Source organism: Epinephelus moara, chromosome 22 (assembly GCF_006386435.1).
Source record: "Epinephelus moara isolate mb chromosome 22, YSFRI_EMoa_1.0, whole genome shotgun sequence".
Classification (NCBI taxonomy): Eukaryota; Metazoa; Chordata; class Actinopteri; order Perciformes; family Serranidae; genus Epinephelus; species Epinephelus moara.
In genome coordinates this window covers 4,177,541-4,199,213 of record NC_065527.1, presented here as the reverse complement: position 1 = coordinate 4,199,213, position 21,673 = coordinate 4,177,541, and the positions used below count along the sequence as shown (strand labels likewise).

The 21,673-nt window shown below is 40.7% G+C and overlaps 1 protein-coding gene across 1 annotated transcript in view; it reads left to right on the top strand.

Moving 5' to 3' along the window:
* Positions 1-21,673, top strand: part of LOC126384470 (hippocalcin-like protein 1) — a 60,746-nt gene that overhangs the window by 29,714 nt on the left and 9,359 nt on the right. The window contains exons 2-3 of the mRNA XM_050035586.1: positions 14,861-15,029; positions 17,562-17,843. Coding sequence (XP_049891543.1) covers positions 14,934-15,029; positions 17,562-17,843 — 378 coding nt within the window. The 5' untranslated portion in view covers positions 14,861-14,933. The remainder of the gene's footprint in view (positions 1-14,860; positions 15,030-17,561; positions 17,844-21,673) is intronic.

The following is a 21,673-nucleotide window of genomic DNA, read 5'->3' as shown; positions in this document are numbered from 1 at the left end:
ATGTCTCTACGACATACGGGGCATGAGATATGCCCATTCAAAGTTTGCAATTTCAGTCGGTTGCTATAGCGCCCCCCTTTGGCCAATTGATGTAATATTGCTTCATTGGCATCCTCCCATGACCCTCTACCACTGTGCCAAATTTCACATGGATTGACCAAGTCAGTGAGGAGAAAAACGTGGAACAGACACACAGACAGAGTTTTCGTCATTATATAGTAAGATGAATAACAGCTATTTTTTTTTAGCATTTTAATTTTCATTTATCTCTGTTGTAGACCTAAAGAAATTATGCACCTATGTACCAAAAAAAAAAAAAAAAAATTAAACATTTCATCAACTAAAATGTGCTTCAAACGTCTATAGCCTGATGCCTTTGTCTCCAAATTTTGCCAAACTTCAAACCTAGCTTTCGATTCCACATTCAAACAATTAAAGTTTTGGAGGAGAATACAGAATTTAATAGTGTATGAACAGCTTCATTTGCTTTTACCGCCAGCTCTGCGAAGTTAAAGTTCCAAATAATCATGAGTTGCCCACTGCAGAGTAGCCACCTTGTGGTTAAACACATTAATGAATGCTCATTTACACTAGTAATGTTGATTGGCTAATTTGGACTTAATAGTCTATGTTACCTTCATTATGAGGCTAAAAAGTTTTGTTGCTCCAGACAGATTTTGTTTTTACTGTTATTGGTTGAAAATGGCTCTTTTGATAGTAAAGGTTGTCAACCCCTGGCTCAAGCAATGTTCAAGCAAAAGTATCTAATATTTGATGTGAGATTTATTTGGTCTTACGTGATATGATAAGTTAATATCTTTGGGTTTTGAGAGGACATCTGAATGCAGGACTTGACTCTAGGATACAACGACGGGCATTTTTCACTGTTGTCTGATGTTTTGTAGACACAACAATTAATGGAGAGAATAATTGCAGACTAAATTGTTGAACATTTTCATCCAGTGTGCACTCAGAGTAAGTGGGTATCAGATATTATGTTCATAAGTGGAGAATGCATTTTTAGGGGGATAGGAAAGAATAAAATCCTTTTGCTGTTCTCTGAATTTGATTATGATAATCTCTGGAGGATGATTTTTGCCATTAGTAGTAATTTCACCATGAGCTCCATCAAAGAAAGACATCCCCGAGCTACCCCAACTGTCCTCTCTGTCTGTCTGTCTGTCTGTCTCTCTCATCCCCTCCATCTGAAGTCAATACTGCATAAGCCTTTAAAACCTCAGCCTTCTGCCCTGATGTGACCTTAAATGTTACTTCATCATATTCTCCTCTCCTTACTTCCAGTCCTTACGCACCAACTCATCAGCAGCTGTATGTTTTTACATGTGTTATTTCAATGAAAGGAGGAAGATCACAGGAGCACTAAAGTGTGTGTGCATGCACGTGTATGTGTGTGCTCCCTCTTTGACGGAGACTTATTATCTGGATTTGGACATGCTCTGAAAACTCGGAGTGCAGCAGGAGAGAGAGCTCCACACCGAGGACCAGTCCTCATTCTTATTTTTAACCACTCCATTAATGTCTTTTCCTTCAATAACTCATCAATCCTTCCTCACTTCTCCCTCCTCGCCTTCCTCTTCTCCCTTTTTTCTCACTGTCTCTGAAGCTGGAAACTCATGAATTTTGTGACATGATGAATTGGTTGGTATTGATTAGCAGTCTCTACCAGAGGAGCAGTGGCAGTAAGGGGGCACAATATGACGCTAGTAGGGATGGAAGAGCAGGACTGATGTAAGGAGCAGTCTTTAGAAACCATGTTCTTATAATTTAAAGACACTTTTAGTGAGTTTTAGGTCAATTAAAGTGGCTGTAATCAATGCTTTTGTATAAATAACGGATCACGTGGTTACATTCATGTGAAAGGAGTTGTTATAGGGATAAACCCACCAAGAATTATCAACCGACTGTGCAGGTCTCCTCTTTGAGCTCATTGTTTGGTCGTTAGTTTGCATCGGGCCAAACCATTGTGTTGCCCCGCCCAAAATACATAAATTAATAACTGAATTGATATCGTATGCATGTGGGTGACTAGTCGATGAATGGCCCTAAATAACGATTATTGGCGACTGGGAAAAGTCTTAGTCTGGGGCAGCCCTAGTTCTCATAGACTCTTCTATAACAAGGCATTTGAAGATGTCCCCTTGGGCTCTAGGAGCTTAATGAAGTAGGAACAATGGATATTTTTCTTGTTATCTGCCCTTTTTATCTCCCTAAATGATTAACTGATAAATTGAGAAAATTAATAATGCAAATAACTGCAGGCTTCATTGGCTTGCGTCTTATTATTTGAATTCAGTGATGCAGTCGGTCAGGGTGGAGTGAGCTGCAGTGAAGATGGATTCAGTAAAGATGCAAAGCTGGACGTCGTCAGCGTAGCAGTGTAAGTGGAGTCCAAGACAGTGAATGATATTAACCAGGGGGAGCATGTAGAGGATGAAAAAGAGGAGCAAACACTGAGCCATAAAGGAATTTACTGTTCTTTAGACGATGACTCTAACGTTAACAATGTCACAGCTTTCTGCTTGACCCTGAATGCGCCAACAAAAAACATCTTTCAAAGCCGTCACTTCTCTGAACTTCAATACCTCACTCCTCTCACCTACACAATACACCTCTCACTGCATCTTCAACATGAGTCATCATCATCAGTGACAAGGAAGAGGAAAAAATGAGACCTCAAATCTTCGGAGAGAAAGGAGGCAGACAATGCGGGGCTATCACGACAGGTCAGCGGGAGGGAAGTTACAGGAGGAGAGAAGCAAATTGTCGGGCAGAAATTATGGGTAATTGCGGGGAGAGATAAAAACATGCCGAGCGGGAGGGGGAGAAAAGGAAAGAAAAGAAGTATGGATGAAAGGTTTGAGCTGCACAGCGTCTCAGGTGGCCTTTCAGATTGCTGCGCTTTGAGAGGACGCAACGGGAGGCTGAAAACACTCAAGTGAAGTAAAAAGAAATCAATGGTGCTTGTCATTTTTTTTTGATCTATCGCTTTTTTCACATGGCAACAGCTCTGTCGGCTTTATTCTAGTGCCGCATACCACTTCAACCCCCCCTCCCTCTGTTGTCTATCTTCCCTTCTCTTTCCTCTCCCTCTCTCCATCCCTCTTCCTCCCTAATGACTGAGCTGTTGGCAGGCGATATGAAGGCAGCATTTTCTTGTCTTATAAGCACATTAAACAGCAGAGAAAAAGACCGGCTCTCTAAAATGTTAAATTGGACTTTGGACTTATCTTTTCTCTAACTCTCTCTGACTTTCCCTTTTTCACATTCTGCCTGCCTCTTTTCCAGCGTCCCTCTCTCCATCTCAGTCTGCTCTCCAGCACTTTCTTTCTCCTTCAATTTATTGCAGCCAAAGTTTAGCTGACGTACTATAACAGGCCTTTTATTAAAAATCCTGATATCGGCGAGCCAGTGTCACCAGAGTCATCCACCTTTGATGATGACGGTACCTCCCTGACCACAGCTAGTCAATTTGCTTTTAATACTTTTTATTTCACATGGCTGCCCAGAGAAATCACTCCAGCCTGGTGTGGGAGGATTTCACTCAACAGTCTGTAAAATCTGCTGTGAAACTTGCTTCAATCCTCCTTAAGGAGCAGCTAACCTAACTCAAAGAATTAAATTACTTTTAGTGTCCACTGATGTGCTATAAGGTGCTTCTGTGGGGTTTCATGGCAATAAAATGGCCTGATAAAAAAATCCAATTATAATGTTGGCACCAAATATCAGCTCCTGGCAGCTTAAATGAAAAGTAAATTCAGAATCAGCCCTCAAAGGTTTTATTTTAAAGTTTTCACCATGTAGATTCTCGGCCAACTTCGTGCCCTTACATATTATCATTCCAAGGCACAGACTGAAGCATCTGTTTTCTGAAAGATAGACTCGTGATCTTTCAAAAAATTTAACAACATAGCAGTTTTACTGAAGTTGTGAGCCATCAAAAATTCCAATAGGGTGAAAAAATTCACTAAAATTTTTTTCTGCACACTAAAAAAAAGTTATCACATTTCCCAATGTGTGACTTTACTTCCTAATCCAAACACAGCAGCCTGAAGTAATATATCTCCTGGCTCAGGCTGTTCTCATGCACATGTTTATATGTATACCTAAAAAAGTAATGCACCACAATTTATATAACACACAAGCATAAGCCAGTAATTTGTGTACATGCCACGTGACAGGGAAGGCTGCAATCACGTGACTAATGTGTTGATGGGTGTAAAGAAGTAATTAGTGTAAAGACCAAGAGTCTGTGTAAGGAGGCAGGTTGAGGTGGAGGATGGGTCAGACAACGTCAGGACTTTTGCCCAAGAAGATCCACATGAGACTGTGGTTTGGGATTTAAATTTGCATTTCTGGGATGGAGAAGACATCTCCCACCCTACCCTCCCTCTGACTGGCTTGTATTTGTTGCCTTCATTGGTTGGATAGGTTAGGTTTAGACAGGCTGTTATCCCAAATGTTTTGTATGTTTTCCAATGAAAAGCAATTCGTACAAATCCCATGTATTTTGAAAGACTTCGATCATGTAACCAACGTGGTGGGGGCAGTAAACAAGGAAGCTGTATGGAGAACTTGTAAGGAGGCATGTTGGGATGGTGGATGGGTCACACAAAAAAAACGGTCTTACGTCCCAGAGACACCCAACCGTAGCCCCTTTTACACTGCCAGATTTTCCGCGAATGTTGGGCTGTTTTGCCGGCAAACTGTGAGCGTTTAGACACACAGAGCCGGATTGGCGAGTTGATCCGAGGTGCCCAATTTTCCGCCTCGTAGGGTAAACATATTGGTGGAACCCTTTTAGTTTAAACAGACCGAGGCGGCCTTCCGCAACGGGAGGGGCTGTTGAAGACTTGTAGGAGGAACTGTTGATGACGCCGCGCATGCGACCCACTGGCGGTGGATAAACAGGAAACAGCTGATAGCAGGAATTAGCGAGCAGCTAGTAGCAAGAGGGAAACACAAACCTGACAGACACTGTAAAGATAAGCAACTGGGGAGACAAGGAATTGCGCGCCCTCCTTGTCCTCGCAAACGAAGAGGCCATTAACCGTCAGATGACGGGAACGGTGAAGAACGGGCCGACTTACGAGAGAATCGCCAAAGGACTGACCAGCCGCAGCTTCCCTCCCACGTCACTGTTTACGTCACACGCTGAGTAACACGTTTTGTTACTTGCTCACGCCCCCCATTGCCCCGAAAAAGGCGCATTCTGTATAAACAAAAATAGGTAGGCAGCATTTTGCTGCACTCCCTGATTTTGTTTTTATACTGCCAATGCTGAAAAAAGACTGATTGGGCTTTCCTGCAAATTTGCACAATTCCTGTTTAAAAAGGGCTACTGTTTCCTTTCCCCAAAAATAACCACAGTCACTTTTGCTGCCTAGACCCAACCTCCGTGACTTAACTATGTACTTAACTGTATGCTAAGGACATAACGTCATTCGTGGGGCACAAATTTGTAGGATATCATACGAACTGTTCTATGAGAATACGTTGGTTTAGGCAAGAGGGGTGGGACTGTTAGACTAAGAATGTCAGGGTAAGCCAATCGGAGGCTGAGTAAGACAGAGTAAAGCGGGTCATGTCTCGGCTATCCTAGGAAATGCGAATTCGCATTTGGAACTGTGTAAAACCAAGAGAACTTTGAATTATTTTAAGGTATGTCGCCACCATGTTTCTTTTCCTAAACGTAACTTGCCTAAGCCCGACCTATGTAACTTTTGTGAAGTATGTAACTTTACATTACGCACATAACATCATTCACGGGACACCAAGTTGTTAGATATCAAATGAACCATTGTGCAGGGATGCATTGGTTAGCTCAGTTTGCAAGTTAGCTTTAATTTGGTATTGTTATTTCTTGTTTAATACAAAAAGATTAGGGTTATATGTCTTTCCTAACAGTACTGGGAAAGATACTTGGAATATGTAATCAATAACTTACATTATATTATCTAAAAAGGAGTTACTCTAATTACTTTGTTTCATTACATGTTACCTTCGTTACTCAGCCCAGATAAGAAAGTGTCTTTAAACAACTGCAAAGCATTCAACCATACCTCACATTGTCTGTATTTGATATTTGTAGAAATAGAAAACAAGACATTATGGTATAACAAGGTTTTGTGATTTTAATATCTGGTATTTATTCAACATTAACAGCTAGCTTAATCTTAGCTTGACATTAGCACGATAAAGCTGTAGGGTTCACTTACCCTCTTAACTCTGAACTAAAGCAGGTGGTTACGAGTGACTAGCGTTAGCATGCCAGCTAAGAACATAAAAGACAACCTAGTAGCTGGGAATCGGATCTCTTGTGTTTTGGTAGAAGCTGAACACCTCCACACATGTCCAGCCCCTAAACCAAGTTACTGAAAAAAAAATCACATTGTTAGGTAACTGGTTCAGGCTGTCATCATTTTTTAAATTAGGGAGATAGCGCCACAACTTGGGAACCAGGTTTAAAACATTTTTTATCATCACAACTCTGTGCAGTAGACTTTTGGGTTTTTGAAAGACTGTCAGTGATTTATCTCTTATAAAACTGGTTTGTTACAGTGTCTCTGTGAGTCAAATGTGATGGTGACACATGAGATACTCTGTTGTCATACATGTCCTTCATTTAAGAGTTCGGGCAAAAGACTTTCTACCACCTACTAATACTCTTTGTCTCTGTCTCTGATGGCACCTCTCATCCTTGGATCTGATTTTGTCTCACCTTCGCTCCCTTATTCTCAATGACCCTACTTTTGGTGTTACATCATTTGCTTACATGTCTTTGTCTCTCTCCCACCTCTTTCTTTCCCTCCGTTCCCCTCAGTGCAGGGATCATCAGCCCAGAGGTTGGTGACCCGCTTAGTAGCTTTGGAACAGATGTTCAAGGGGCAGAGTCCGCGTATGTGTGTGTTCAGCCTGTGTGCGCGCAGACTTACGACGAGGCTGGACAACAGCAACTAACGAGCACTGGGCACTTAGACTGGAGAGATGGATTAGTGATTCGTGCCTTAGGATGGAGGGATAAACGATAGAGGGATAGTCGAAGGGATTGAAAGTAGGGTTTGGGTTCTGGGGGCCACAGGGGGGATTAAACCCAGAGAGGACAGAATCATTTTTACTTTTCTGTTCTCAGACTCACAGGGGGGGTTGGGTAGTGAGCTTTCACAGGTCACAGCTGGGTTGAAAAGAGAGAAAAATAAGGGGAGGGGAGGAAGAGAGTGGTGAGTGCAACGTAAAGGTCAGTGTGTTAGAATGGGATTGTTGTGTGGCTGTAGCTAGTAGCGCATAGATTGATTTGCTCTCCAAGGGCTTTGTTAAAACACGTAGACGGCTGTCAGATGATTTAACGCCTCCTCCTGCAGCCATGTTTGAGTTGCCATAGAAGCTAATTGTGTTTCTTACCAACCTCGCACAATCACCAGAAAAGAATGTTGCTTGAACGTTGATTCTTCACCTACGCTCCAGTCTCTTTCCTCGCCCTGTGCAATCCCTGCTGTGGCTTTCACAAACCACCATCTCTTCAACCTCCAGATTATGAAGTCAGCTGACATACTACATCGCTTTATTGAGAATAATTGACATGATACATATGAGAGGTAGAAATATGTTTGTGGTACAATGCCAACATTTTCTTCTGGCGACTGGACGGCCTAGCAGCAACACTGAACAGGCACAGTTTAGCTCTGCAGTGATGTAAGAGCTTATATGTGCCTCCATGCCGGCGATTATGTCTTTGAGTGGTCTGTCCATTCATTCCATTCATGTGAACGCAGTATCTCAGGAACATCTTGAGCGACCTTTTTTCAAATTTGGCTCAAACATCTACTTGGACTCAAGGATGCAGTGATTAGATTTTGGTGGTCATAGGTCAAAGATCAGGTCACTGTGACCTTGCGTCCGTCTCATTCTTGTGAACGCAGTATCTCAAGAACACCTTCAGGGAATTTTCTTCATATTTGGCAGAAACGTTCACTTGGACCTAATTATGATCTGATTTGAATTGGTGGTCCTAAGTCAAAGGTCAAGGTTACTGTGACCTCAGCAATAATGTTTTTGGCCCAAACTCATATACTAATTATGACAAAACTTCACACAAATGTCTGATAGGATATAATGATGAAGGGGTGACATATTTTTATCCAAAAGGTCAAAGGTCAACTTCACTATGACCTTGCGTCCGTCTCATTCTTGTGAGCGCAGTATCTCAAGAACACCTTCAGGGAATTTTCTTCATATTTGGCACAAACGTTCACGTGGACTTAATGATGATCTGATTTGAATTGGTGGTCCTAGGTCAAAGGTCAAGGTTATTGTGACTTCAACAATAATGTTTTTGGTCCAAACTCATATACTAATTATGACAAAACTTCACACAAATGTCTGATAGGATATAATGATTAAGGGGTGACACTTTATATCCAAAAGGTCAAAGATCAAGGTCACTATGACCTTGCGTCCGTCTCATTCTTGTGAACGCAATATCTCAAGAACACCTTCAGGGAATTTTCTTCATATTTGACACAAATGTACACTTGGACCTAATTATGATCTGATTTGAATTGGTGGTCATAGGTCAAAGGTCAAGGTTACTGTGACCTCAACAATAATGTTTTTGGCCCAAACTCATATACTAATTATGACAAAACTTCACACAAATGTCTGATAGGATATAATGATGAAGGGGTGACATATTTTTATCCAAAAGGTCAAAGGTCAACTTCACTGTCACATCATAATGTTCCTCAAAAACACTTTTCTGGCCATAATGTAATGTCACAATGACATTTAATCAGATACTGAATTGGTGACACTAATCTTAGGTGTCCACTCTGAAACTGCGCTGACTGTATAGATCTTCTGTGCTGTCAGGGGGAAGATGTGTGTCAAGCATCCATGTTTTCACAGACATGGATGTAAACTGTCTGGTGTGCAGAGCCATACAACCACAAGGTGGTAATTCTTGTCTCACCATATGTTCTGGTTAATTTTGTACCGTATCTCAATCATGTTAGCTTAAATCACATTCTAATACTGCATACTACATATCTGTATGTACAGCCTACCGCCTACTACAACAACAATAAAGTATGCTATTAACAGCAGACTGTTCACACTTACGTATACTCAAACTCACTGTTGGTTATTATTGAAGGAAAACATTACTTTTTTCACTCGGCCTGCTTTCAGACCTAGAGTTTGCTTGCTTTGGTCTGAATCAGGGACTCATTTTGTTACGTAGGTGCATAATTTCGGACCAGATCACCTCTTCATGAAGGTCTTGGTCCGGTTGTTTTGGTGCGCACCTGAGTGTGATTGCTGTGTTCACACCTGCCCAAATGAACCGCACTGAGGGGGCACACGAACTTGAGTTTGATTGAACTGAACCAAACAGGGCAGGTGTGAAAGCATCCCCAATGCAATATTTTTCTGTATTATTTTTTAGGGCAAATTAAAATGATTAAATATTTCAGTGTTCGATATATTTTTTAAACTACATTATACGTGTGAATATAACAGTATGTCCAGACACTTGGTGTTTCCTTTCACTTTCTTTTTCTTCTATTTTTCACATTCTTCATTCGCACTTGCTGCGAGCCAATTAGGGTGATGGTTTGCTGTGTACTATGTCTGTGTGTCATCAGGAAGCATTAGCTCCTTCAATTAGAGAATCTTTATCTCCCCAATTAAATCTCATCCTCTCTTCCAAGCTTTTCTTCTTATTCACCCCTAACGCACACGTCCACACACACACAGAGGAACAGGCTCTAAATGTTCTCCAAATGACAATTGGACAGCGTGGGCGGCCATTATTAATCTCTACAGGTACTAAAAGTGTGTGCGTCAATGCGTGTATGATGGGTGTGTGTTTTCCAAACACTCATCTGAGACACAGCGGTACACTCAGTCTGTTTTCTGCCTGCTCAACTAAAACACACAAATTACTGTTTTATAGTGAGACCTACTCATTTCACATATAGTTCTCAGCGCTGCAGACGGCACTCAATTACTCCTGGAGGAGAAATTAATTTGTGTCTGCCTTTGTCCTTAGATTGTGTTTGGGGCTGTGGACTGAGCTGTGTCGTGTGGCTCTCCAATTCTGCCACATTATCAGTGAAACGTAAGGCAAATTTTCACATGTAGACACAAGAGAAGTAATTTGTCAAACACAATCGTGAAATAACAAGGAGACGTGTGCTGCGAATGTAAGAGGAGAGAAATCTAATCATAGGAACCAACATTTTCTGTGTTTTTGGGAAAAGAGAGACACGCTTTTTTTTTTTTAAACAATCATACTGAGACACAGTCTGGATATAAAATGCATTTTTATGCTGCATGGCAAAGCGCCATTATATTGTTTCCTAATCCTCAGAGTGTGCAGTGCTCACAAGTCCCCAAACACAGAGGAGGAAATCATAATTGATAGCTACAGTTCTCCCTTCAGTAGCCTGGGAATTGGCTACAAGCATTACCGTCAGTGCACAAGCCTTTCGTCTGACGCCCAGATGAGGGACTTAATATGAGTCTGATTTCATTAACTAAGCAAAGAGACGACCAGGCGTGTTGTTATGAAGCTCTTGCCAGACCTGCGACACACACACCGTCCACCTCACATGCCTCACACATACTGTCTGACTCTCTCGAGTTCATGTAAACACAAACAGGACTGAGCTTGTTCTTACTTTCTCATACACACAAAGTTGTTGGTGTAATTACCTTGCATGACTGAGAAAAGATTGGAGGTCTGAGAGGTCAGCCAAGTCTCATCGGAGGTGTTCAAGGCCCAGTGATGCTGTAATTCAAATCACTTTTCACACACACACACACACACACACACACACACATAGGAGCAGCTACTTTGTTGGTGGAACACAGGCTAATTAGCCATCTAGTGCAGGATAGCAAAGTTAACAAGCATGAGTTTGTTGTTTGTTTTCTCTATACGCACTATGATCCCCTAAAATACAGCGTCTTAATCCTTAGTTCACCCTGAAAACACACCAGCAAACACCCTAATGATTTACATGAAGTCCAAAATGTTTTAATGACATTTCACAAGCAGTATTCAGGTATTAACACCTTAAATAAGGATTATATGTACAACTTAAAGTGAGATTATGTTACTCAGTAAAACATCCTCTCCCTCACCTGCACCCTGCCTGCCAGCCACGCCCCCTAATCAAGACAACTCCACTCACCTGTGCACGCAGCTGCTTCTCATCAGCACTCCCTGCATATAAGCAGCTGCTGCCTGTCCCTCAGTGCCAGATTGTTCTTTGACTTCATGTGAGACTTTCCAGCTTTCACTCTTGGCCTGATTCCCCAGTGCCGACTCTGCCTGTTCCCAACCTGCCTTCATCGTCTCTGCCTTGGTATTCACCTCAGCTTTCTGTCTCCGACTCCAAGTCCTACCTGTTCCCTTCCTGGATGTCATGCCATGCCTGGACCTCAGCTCTCCTGGTTTGGCTAATTACTTCAGTCTTTACTCCACTACCAGCCTCAAGAGAAACCCGCCTGCTCTCGGCTCGCTCTCTCACCGCTGAAACTACACGCAAGCTAAACCCAAAGACCCCTGAACTGTTGCATATCTGTGTGAGCAATAAAAGTCATCACCAACTGTCTGCCTGCCTCAGTGTGCTGCACTTGGGTCTGCACTGGACCAGTGACAATAACACTGAGTCTATACTCAATGCGACAGTTCAGTGTACTCATTGGTCTCAACTCTACAGCCATATTTGGTGTGTTTCGTGTTACCAATAGCTCAGCCTGGCTATTGTTAGCTAATGCAAACTTAAGATAGATATTGCTGTGTACCATAATGGACGGAGCCAACTTGACATCACCAAGCCCCCAGGAACAGCCAAGCTCACATAGTGGCCAAAAATGGAATTACACTGTCTGGGTCCATCATGTGACATTATGGTGCCCAAAAAGCCTTTTTCTCATAGACATACACTGGGAAAGAAATGTTTATAAATCAGTGGATACATTTTTTTGAGCATCAAAACCACCTGAAAAATGACTTCACTTTTGGGATTTGATCCGATAACATTTCAAAAGTCTATAAGCGCCACAAGATTAAAGCATTTTAGTTTGTGGAGCACTAAACTAGAAGTTAGCGGCTTGCCCTAAGTCTTCTAGTGTGCTAGCTCTATGGGCCACACATTGTGGAAGATCTGAGTCATTTCAAACCACGGAAAAAGAGCTTTTGTGGTTTCATGCACCTCTGAGGAACTTTCATAGGAATGAATGGGGCCCCGCCTCCAATGCTGTATCCAAGTCTCTAATAGATCCATGGCCATCACCCATTGGTGAATATGAGAGCCCCAGTTATGAAGCCCTGGGTTTTACATTCTGGCCATCGCCATCTTGGATTTTAGGGCCCTTTATGCTATGCTGCTAGTTTCGTTAGCATGGTGCATTTACAGCTGTGGTTGACTGTGATGATGTTAATAGCCTGCTAATGCTAATTTTCTGCAGCAAAACACAGACTTAAAACCATTAAAGCAAAACGTGCTTACCTAAGATACTGAACATCTCACTAAGACATTCTTGAAGTTAAATATCTGTATAAATGAAGCTCTGTGCCCGCCAGACGCTGCCTGCACAGCGCGTGTCCGTCGGACCCGTCGCGCGCACCCAACAGGCGCTGAGGTGGCGTGCACTGTTAGTATCGATACTTTTGTAAATTAGTATTGTATCCGGATACAGCGTTTGAGTATCTATACTTTTCAGAGTATTGATACTTTTGACAACCCTACTTCTTATAGATTTCACTACCCAGCAATTTATAAGGTAGTTGGAAATTAGCTCCACCTTGACCCGCCTCAACATTTAAAATGCTTAAAAATGCATTTTAGATCCTTGTAGATCACTTCCCTGGTTGTATTGTACACCAATTTAACAATATGTACAAAAAAATCTATTTCTTTCTGTTTTTATATTAAAATCTAATCATGTATTTTCCTTGTAAAACAAAATATAATGTGTGCAAACATATGCTGGTACCAACCAGTTTCAGCTAATAAAATCATGACATTGACCCATCAATCAGTCTGCAAGTTTTAGTCATATAGTGCTAAGTTTAAGCTAGCAACAGAAAGCAATGTCGGTGTGTTGCTTAAAACCATTAAAGCGAAACGTGCTTACCTAAGATACTGAACATCTCACTAAGACATTCTTGAAGTTCGGTGGTTCTCAACCTTTTTCGTGTCACGGATACCTTAATTGATACACCTTCGGTCACAGGCCCCCATTTGATAAGATTTTACTTCAGGGACCTCCATCTGAAAAGATGTTAGACTCCTGAGAATCCTTAGAAGAAATGATAAAGTAGTTACCGTTATGTCTTCTACTCATATCTCACATCTATAGTTGATAAAATAGTGAAAATGATCTCCATCAAGGACCCCTGGGGGTCCCCAGACCACTGGTTCCTAACCACTGTTTTAGCACAACCAAATGCTGAACAAGACTTTTTTATATGACCAAAACAATTCAATTAATTTGGGTATTGACCTTCTCTGGGAGCCAGCCTCAAGTGGCCATTTGAGGAACTGCAGTTTTTTGCACTTTCACTTTGGCTTTATTTTTCAGCCCTTGTATTACTGAGTCGGTTTGTTGACTTATTTTGCTCTGAGTACTTGTTAATTAGCTTTTCTGCTAAATTTTGGCAGGTCACAGATATTTATTTAAACAACCTGAACATGCGGCTGTATCCTGTGACTGCCGCTTGTGACCACAGTGGCTACTGTTCACCTACTTTCAGAATCCTTAGATCCTAAAAATAATACTTATATTTCAATTTGGGTGTGAATTCAAGCAAAACAAGTAAATAATTAATGGATAAATGAATGGTCTGTAAAGCATTTTAATGAATTTTATTTTTAATTACAGTTTAAATACCATTAATTTTTACTTTACAGTACAGGAGTGCCTTAATTTGTATCAATTCAGTTGCTAGAGGGTTTTTTTTAATGAGTTTAAGGGATTTAATAAGTAAAAACCCATTAAATTTGACAAGAAATCAAGAAATGATGCCTCTATTTTCACATTAAGTGAAAAATTAAGGCATTTTAAAGCATAAATTAAGGGATTGTTTACATTATTTTCAATTTGAGTATATTTTATCCCATTAAACCATGCGTGTTGCTTCTCTGAAATGATGTTTTGTCAGACAGGATGAGCTGAGATGCAGATTAGGAGATCTGGGCACATAAACACACACACACACGTATACACACACATAGACACACACCACACAGCTGATTTGACACACAAACACACAGCTGGCCAGATAAACCCATAAATGTGATCAGTGGGCTAGCGCTTGACGTCACAGGGGTGCGTTCGGGATTATTTAATGTTTTGCGAGTGTGATGCAGCAGTTTGAAGACTTGTGGCGTTGCATAACATCTCGTGTCAAGAGGATTGGGACACAATACTGTGACAAGGCTCGCTTTGATGTCATTAAAAAAAATCAGAATTGTGTGAGTGGAGAAAATGATGTCGTCAATTTGTCAGCATCTTTTTAAGGAACTGCCCTGTGGTGTTTTTCCTTTCTTTGCTCAGTCATTTAATTTGCACAGTTTTAGCTTCTGTGTTTCTTTTTTAACCATTTGAGGCCTTTTTCTTGTACATTCAGCTGTGACCTGTATCTAGTCTTACTTAAAGGATCCTGTCTAATCCTTCTTGTTTCTTTATCTGCTGACTGCTGCTGGGCGACTCCGGTGGCGTGCCGCTGTTTGCTGACCAACTGCATTTCACCTCTCGTTTGTCACAGGAGGTCATCCTCCTGGCTGCTTAATTGTTGCTGACCTCCTGTTCCTTTGTCTCTGATTGACAGGTGGGAAAAGCAGCCTGGCTAGTGCTGTAGTCACTGTTGTTGTCAAGGAAACCAAGAGTCCCGTCCCGTTGCCATGGGGAAACAGAACAGCAAGCTGCGGCCAGAGATGCTGCAGGACCTCCGGGAGAATACTGAGTTCTCTGATCACGAGTTGCAGGAGTGGTACAAGGTGCGTATGTAGAGACACTGTGCACAGAGGCTGGATGTTATTGGGAAGGTTATACTAATAATGCTAGAAATTCAGTAGTGGAAAGAAATGAATTCAATTTGCTCATGTACTATAGCCTACTTGAAGAATTTGTACATTATTTGAGTTTTTGCATTTTATGCTAATTTATGTCTATAACTCTAAAATTCAGACAGAGATATGGTACGTTTTTGCTACATTTACTTAGCAGCTATAGTATGAAGTTATTTTGCAGGTTGAATTTTACATATGAAAGTAGGCCTATATGATCATCATATAAAACATTATGCCTTCTTATTAGGGTTGTCATGATACTAAAATTTCAAACTCGATATCGATACCCAGGAAAATATTCAATACTCAATACCATTTTCGATACAGCAGCAAAAAATTAAGAGGCATGTCATTTTTTAAATAAAGATCAGAACAGTAACATCAATGATAACAACAAAAAATCCCCCCAAAATAAATAACAACCAGAAACAAGATCTGTCCATACAAATGTATTTNCTTTATGCTATGCTGCTAGTTTCGTTAGCATGGTGCATTTACAGCTGTGGTTGACTGTGATGATGTTAATAGCCTGCTAATGCTAATTTTCTGCAGCAAAACACAGACTTAAAACCATTAAAGCAAAACGTGCTTACCTAAGATACTGAACATCTCACTAAGACATTCTTGAAGTTAAATATCTGTATAAATGAAGCTCTGTGCCCGCCAGACGCTGCCTGCACAGCGCGTGTCCGTCGGACCCGTCGCGCGCACCCAACAGGCGCTGAGGTGGCGTGCACTGTTAGTATCGATACTTTTGTAAATTAGTATTGTATCCGGATACAGCGTTTGAGTATCTATACTTTTCAGAGTATTGATACTTTTGACAACCCTACTTCTTATAGATTTCACTACCCAGCAATTTATAAGGTAGTTGGAAATTAGCTCCACCTTGACCCGCCTCAACATTTAAAATGCTTAAAAATGCATTTTAGATCCTTGTAGATCACTTCCCTGGTTGTATTGTACACCAATTTAACAATATGTACAAAAAAATCTATTTCTTTCTGTTTTTATATTAAAATCTAATCATGTATTTTCCTTGTAAAACAAAATATAATGTGTGCAAACATATGCTGGTACCAACCAGTTTCAGCTAATAAAATCATGACATTGACCCATCGATCAGTCTGCAAGTTTTAGTCATATAGTGCTAAGTTTAAGCTAGCAACAGAAAGCAATGTCGGTGTGTTGTCGTTTCCCTAAAATACTGTAGTTAAGGCCTCGCTGGCTAGAATTAATTAACTTTAAGGAAAGTGATATCTGTGACAGAGGTATCTCAGAATCAGAATCAGCTTTGCACAAACTTCAGTAAACTTTGCTCTCAACGTACCAGTATTGACATGAAGTACTCAAAATTAGACAAAGAAAGTGGAAGTAGAACAAAACTAAATTAAAAATTAAATTAAGTTATATTTATAAGCCCTAAATATACGTCAAATATACAAGTCTGTGAGGTAAATAGTGCAATTGTATGTTGTCAAACACTGGGAAATGTTGTTTATCTTGCCACTCTGTGACTGTTAGGAGTTCATCAGAGCGACTCTGACAATGTTTGTCTCAGTATAAAGCAGAACGCCACCCGCTCCGAGTCTGTTAAGCCTTGCTATGATGAGGCGCCGCAGTGACCTGACCACAAGAATTATCTCGTGCACGGTTAGGGTGTTTGTGTAATGGCTATATAGCTTTATGCATGGATTAAACCTATGGAACAGCTGTGTGAGCTGTCCCAAATAACTGCTGCACATGTTAAACCGTCACCTCCCTACCCTGTGACTTAAGCCTCGCTGACCCCGGGTCTCTTTACACCATCAGTGGTCCTGATGGTGCTCACTCTCAGCAGATTAACAGCTCCAGGATGCTGGAGATGTCATACACCCTACATAGTGTATTCGACAGGATGTTGAGGTGCCCGAGGTCTTTTATTGGCAATAAATCCAAGAAAAGTTGTGACGCTCTTTTAGAAAATGTCAAAGACACAGCTGGCAATGAAAAGAAGTTTTATTAGGAAGAGGACCGTGTTGACTTTCCACCTTCGCTCATGAGAATATTTGATGTGAGGATCAAGAAGTAATTCCAGCCTTCACATCGGGACAATGACTTTGTCACCTCTCTGGCTCGATCTTAAAGGCCTTTGTGAGAAAAAGAGCTTTATTTCTGCCGAACAAAGGCCGAGACTGACATGACTTTTACTTCCCTTTTCTTCTCAGGCACAATGCTGCTTTATCAAATGTGACTCCTTGAAAAGAAGATAGAACTGCTTTCAGCTATCCAAGACTAAGCCCCTTTTCACAGTATCTGTTCAGAATCAAGCATTACATGAATGATTTACTGGTCAAAGATTGGTTATAGAAATGTGATTCCTGATTGTTCCAACTGGTTTTGAAAGGGTTTTATTTGGGTCTGTTGATGTAAAACGTTTATCATAGAGATGTATTTTATGTCCTGTCGTCTTTTCCTCAGGGTTTCTTGAAGGATTGCCCCAGTGGGACCTTGAATGTGGAGGAGTTCAAGAAAATCTACGCCAATTTCTTCCCTTACGGTGACGCCTCCAAGTTCGCTGAGCATGTCTTCCGAACGTTCGACACCAACGGCGACGGGACGATAGACTTCCGGGAGTTCATCATCGCCCTGAGCGTGACGTCACGGGGCAAGCTGGAGCAGAAGCTGAAATGGGCTTTCAGCATGTACGACCTGGACGGAAACGGGTACATCAGCCGCGAGGAGATGCTGGAGATTGTACAGGTGAGCGAGGGACTCTGGGTATTGAAGTTTGGTTGGGGGCAAAGCATTCTCTGGTTGTCCTTTTCTGTAAAAAGACACATATACAGCTTTAACTTGAGGCAGCATATTGATTGTAAGGAACAAAATATTCACAACAAGCCTTTATAAGTTTCGGGGAGACTTGTGGGTACACATAGAACCCATTTTCATTCAGATATCTTGGGGTGAAAATTCAAGGGACCCCTTTGAAAATCATCATGCCAGTTTTTCCCTCGCCAAAATTTAGCTTAACTTTGGAGCATTATTGAGCTCCCTTCTTGACAAGCTTGAATGACATGGTCGGTACCAGTGGATGGAGGAACTATTCACCCCAGCATCATAGATACATTACTTACTTTTGGTTTATTAGGGTTGAGGCAAATAGCATCCAGTACAGAAAATGTACTTTTTACAAGCATTAGTATCATCCCATTAAAATGTGTGAGTGATCGAAAATTATCCGAAGCTCAAATCTGCAGCTGTTCTGTAAATGGTTTTCTAATGAATAATAAATATAGCATCTTCTGATCAAACCATTTTAATTCCAGGCTTGAATTAACAACATGCAATTAGGTCCCACCCTCTCCTGATTTAAGCCACACCCATTCCAAGCACGGATATTGATACAGATAATTTAGTTGGTTGAGCATATATTGTACAGATAATGGTGGACTCATTCATCCACTATTCACCAATGTATATTGTTTTGGTGTGAGTCGCATGCTTCCTGCTGAGCAGTAATATGGTTGGCAGGTGTAATTTGATACAAAGAAAACGGCCCCAAATAGGTCTGTGGGTTATCTTGAGTAACCGTGTCATGATTTCTGGAAAGAGACATTATTGTGGAGTTTTTCAAATGTATTTTTTGGCAATTATTTTCTCCAGCGGGAGCACGTGGGGGTGTTTTCTTGTGACTTAAAACTTTTTTTGTGCTGCTTTTTGAACCCTGAGCAAATTGGTGTGATTTCTGTCACAACTGGTGGAAAAAAGGCAATGAGCAACTTAGAAATGAGATAAGAAATGTCCCAAAAATTGCAAAGAATTAATAAATTCAGAAAATGATTTTTAAAAAGTAGGGATAAAAAAAGAAAAATGCTAAAACAATAAACTATATTTGTAATTATTATGCTTACATTTTAAAATGTTTACAGATTTTTTTTAAAATAAATTTTAAGGACTTTTTTCCAGGTCATTTCCTTGTTTGTTTGTTTGTTTTTTACTTTCTTTATTTTTTTTCAAATTTTCTTGTTTTTAATTATCTCTTTTTACTAATTTCTTGCAATTTTTTGGGTCATTTCTTCCTTTGTTGCTCGTTGCCTTCTTCCCATGTTTTTGAAAGAAACTGAGCCAGTGTGCTCAGGTTTCAAAGAATTAAAGACAGATCTGTTTTCCTTAAAGATCAGTATGCACGGCAAAAATCTCCCAAAGAGGATCCTGAATATTAGTAACATGGGTATTTTTAACATGTCACATATGTGTGGTGACAGAAGAAACTAAACTAAACTAATATGATAAATCTTTTAGTTACCAAACTTAGCTTTAGTTTTAGTTAACAAAACAACCCAACAGACTTTTGCATTGACATGAACAGACAGAAGCTAGTAGTATGTGCAAAAAAAGGCTCATGCACTGATATGTAAAGACTCTAAAAGACATACTTTAATGTGCTGACAGCAATATTAACATAAGCAACAGTTTCCATGAAGGCTGTTAAGTGCAGTGCTACAGTGGTACTGTATGTAATCCTGTCGCTCTTTAAGGGACGAAGTAGAGGGACTCATATGATGGAACATTAGACTGAGGATCTCATTGTGTGTTCTGTGTGTGTGTGTGTGTTTGCAGTGTGTGTGTGTGCTTCTGGGTTCTCATAGATTAGCGAGTTAAATATAACTGGAGTTTATCCCTGAGTGTGCAGAATACTGGGATTATCCTCAAGCTAATTGAGGTTACGCACCGTTGGATGAGAGAGGAGGGGCTCATTGTGTCATTGTACACAGAGAGACACTGTCCTGATGGAGGAGGTCAGGTTTGGACAACAGATCTATCTTCACCCGACACACACTAATCAAAAGACGAGTCTGACAAAACATAAACCTTTTACCTCTGACTTGTAGATTTTGAAGAGGTTTTGACTCAATCTGGCACAATGCGCCTTGAAACAAGTCAGTTACTTTGTGTCACATGACTGAAAACTTTTTATAAAAACAATCTTAAATCAGAAATATGTTTTATAGTTTGAAGTTTCAATATACAGAGGTGAGACTAAGTCATTGCTTTGCAGATCCTAAAGTCCTAAACAGTAATAATGCTCTCTTCAATCAGGAGAAATTCGTTCTGAGAGAAAAGAATATTTATTTACATGTGCACAGAAGTTTGAGAAAAGCGAAAAGTGTTTGGCAATTAGACCCCATTGTGATGTCATATCCAGGAGGTGGTAAAGACCTAGTAGATTTGGGAGATTAGACGCTGATGGAAGTGATGAGATGAGATGAAGAGGGAGCTGAGGATCAGGATGTGAAGAGGAGTGGGCTTTTGATGAGCTGACTGGAGGTGAATGGGGCGGAGGAGGGCGCGACGCAGAGAGCACAGAGGAGAACAGATTTAAAGTTTGGAGGGCAGTAACATGAATGACTGAAGGAGACTGTGGCAAAGTTTGATTGGCTAAGAGAGGGAGCACATAGTCAGCTGATTGGTGGAAGTGGTGGGAGTGGGATAGAGAGAGAATTGTGAATAAATATAGCATAAAGAAAGTCTTCCTGATTGAACTTACGCCGAGCTTCATAACCAGTATTAAATTTACAAAAATCAAAAATTCCATTTTTTCAAGTTTTTCAATTTGCATTTATTTGTTGTAAAAAGTTTCTTGGGTGCTAAGCTAATGTTAGCTGAGCATTAGCACACTAACTATGCTAATATTGGCCTCGACTTACTGCTCTTTGAGCGATTTCACATGTCAAACAAAGTTGGAAATTCTGTGATGAACTCCTGGTGACTGAGGAGAGCGAATGTCCTCTGGAAGCTCTTTAAGCCACTGTGGCCGTAACGTACCACAGCCTGTGTGTGTTTTCATCCAGTATAAATTATATTAACACATTCTTCTTAAACACAAACATGGTGCTTTACTGAGGAAATCCAAGCTTTATATCCACCTTGTTCCTAGCCCCCATGATACCTTGCATGAACCAGAACCAGCATTTTCCTATAATAGTACGTAACGGTACGCTAACAGTGTGCTAATCCTCTATTCTAGAACGATTAGTAGATAAAACATTAATTTCAGCTCTACGTAAAGTGAATAAACGTGATGTTTACCAGCTAATGCTCTGCCCCTCTGCCTCAATGACAGTTTATACTTTTTTATCACGGCTGACTTAATAAATCAGAGTTCTATGGAGTGAAACATAAAATATAAATATATAAATATCAGTATAAAGCAGTAGTAAAACAAATAACTTGAGGCATTCATTTTATATGATATGAAAGAACACACTCAGAGTTGATGACTTAACACTGTGCCCAGTTTAATTCTGCCATCTTGTGAACAGTTATGCAAATACAATTTATACCGACTGGTGAAATGGTTGCACCCAATATCAAACATCATAAGACATCATAAATGTACTCGTTAAAGGGATAGTGCACCCAAAAATGAAAATTCAGCCATTATCTACTCACCCATATGCCGAGGGAGGCCCTGGTGAAGTTTTAGAGTCCTCACATCCCTTGCGGAGATCGGCGGGTGGAGCGGCTAGCACACCTAATGGCAGACGGCGCCCCAGACTAACATCCAAGAACACAAAATTGAATCCACA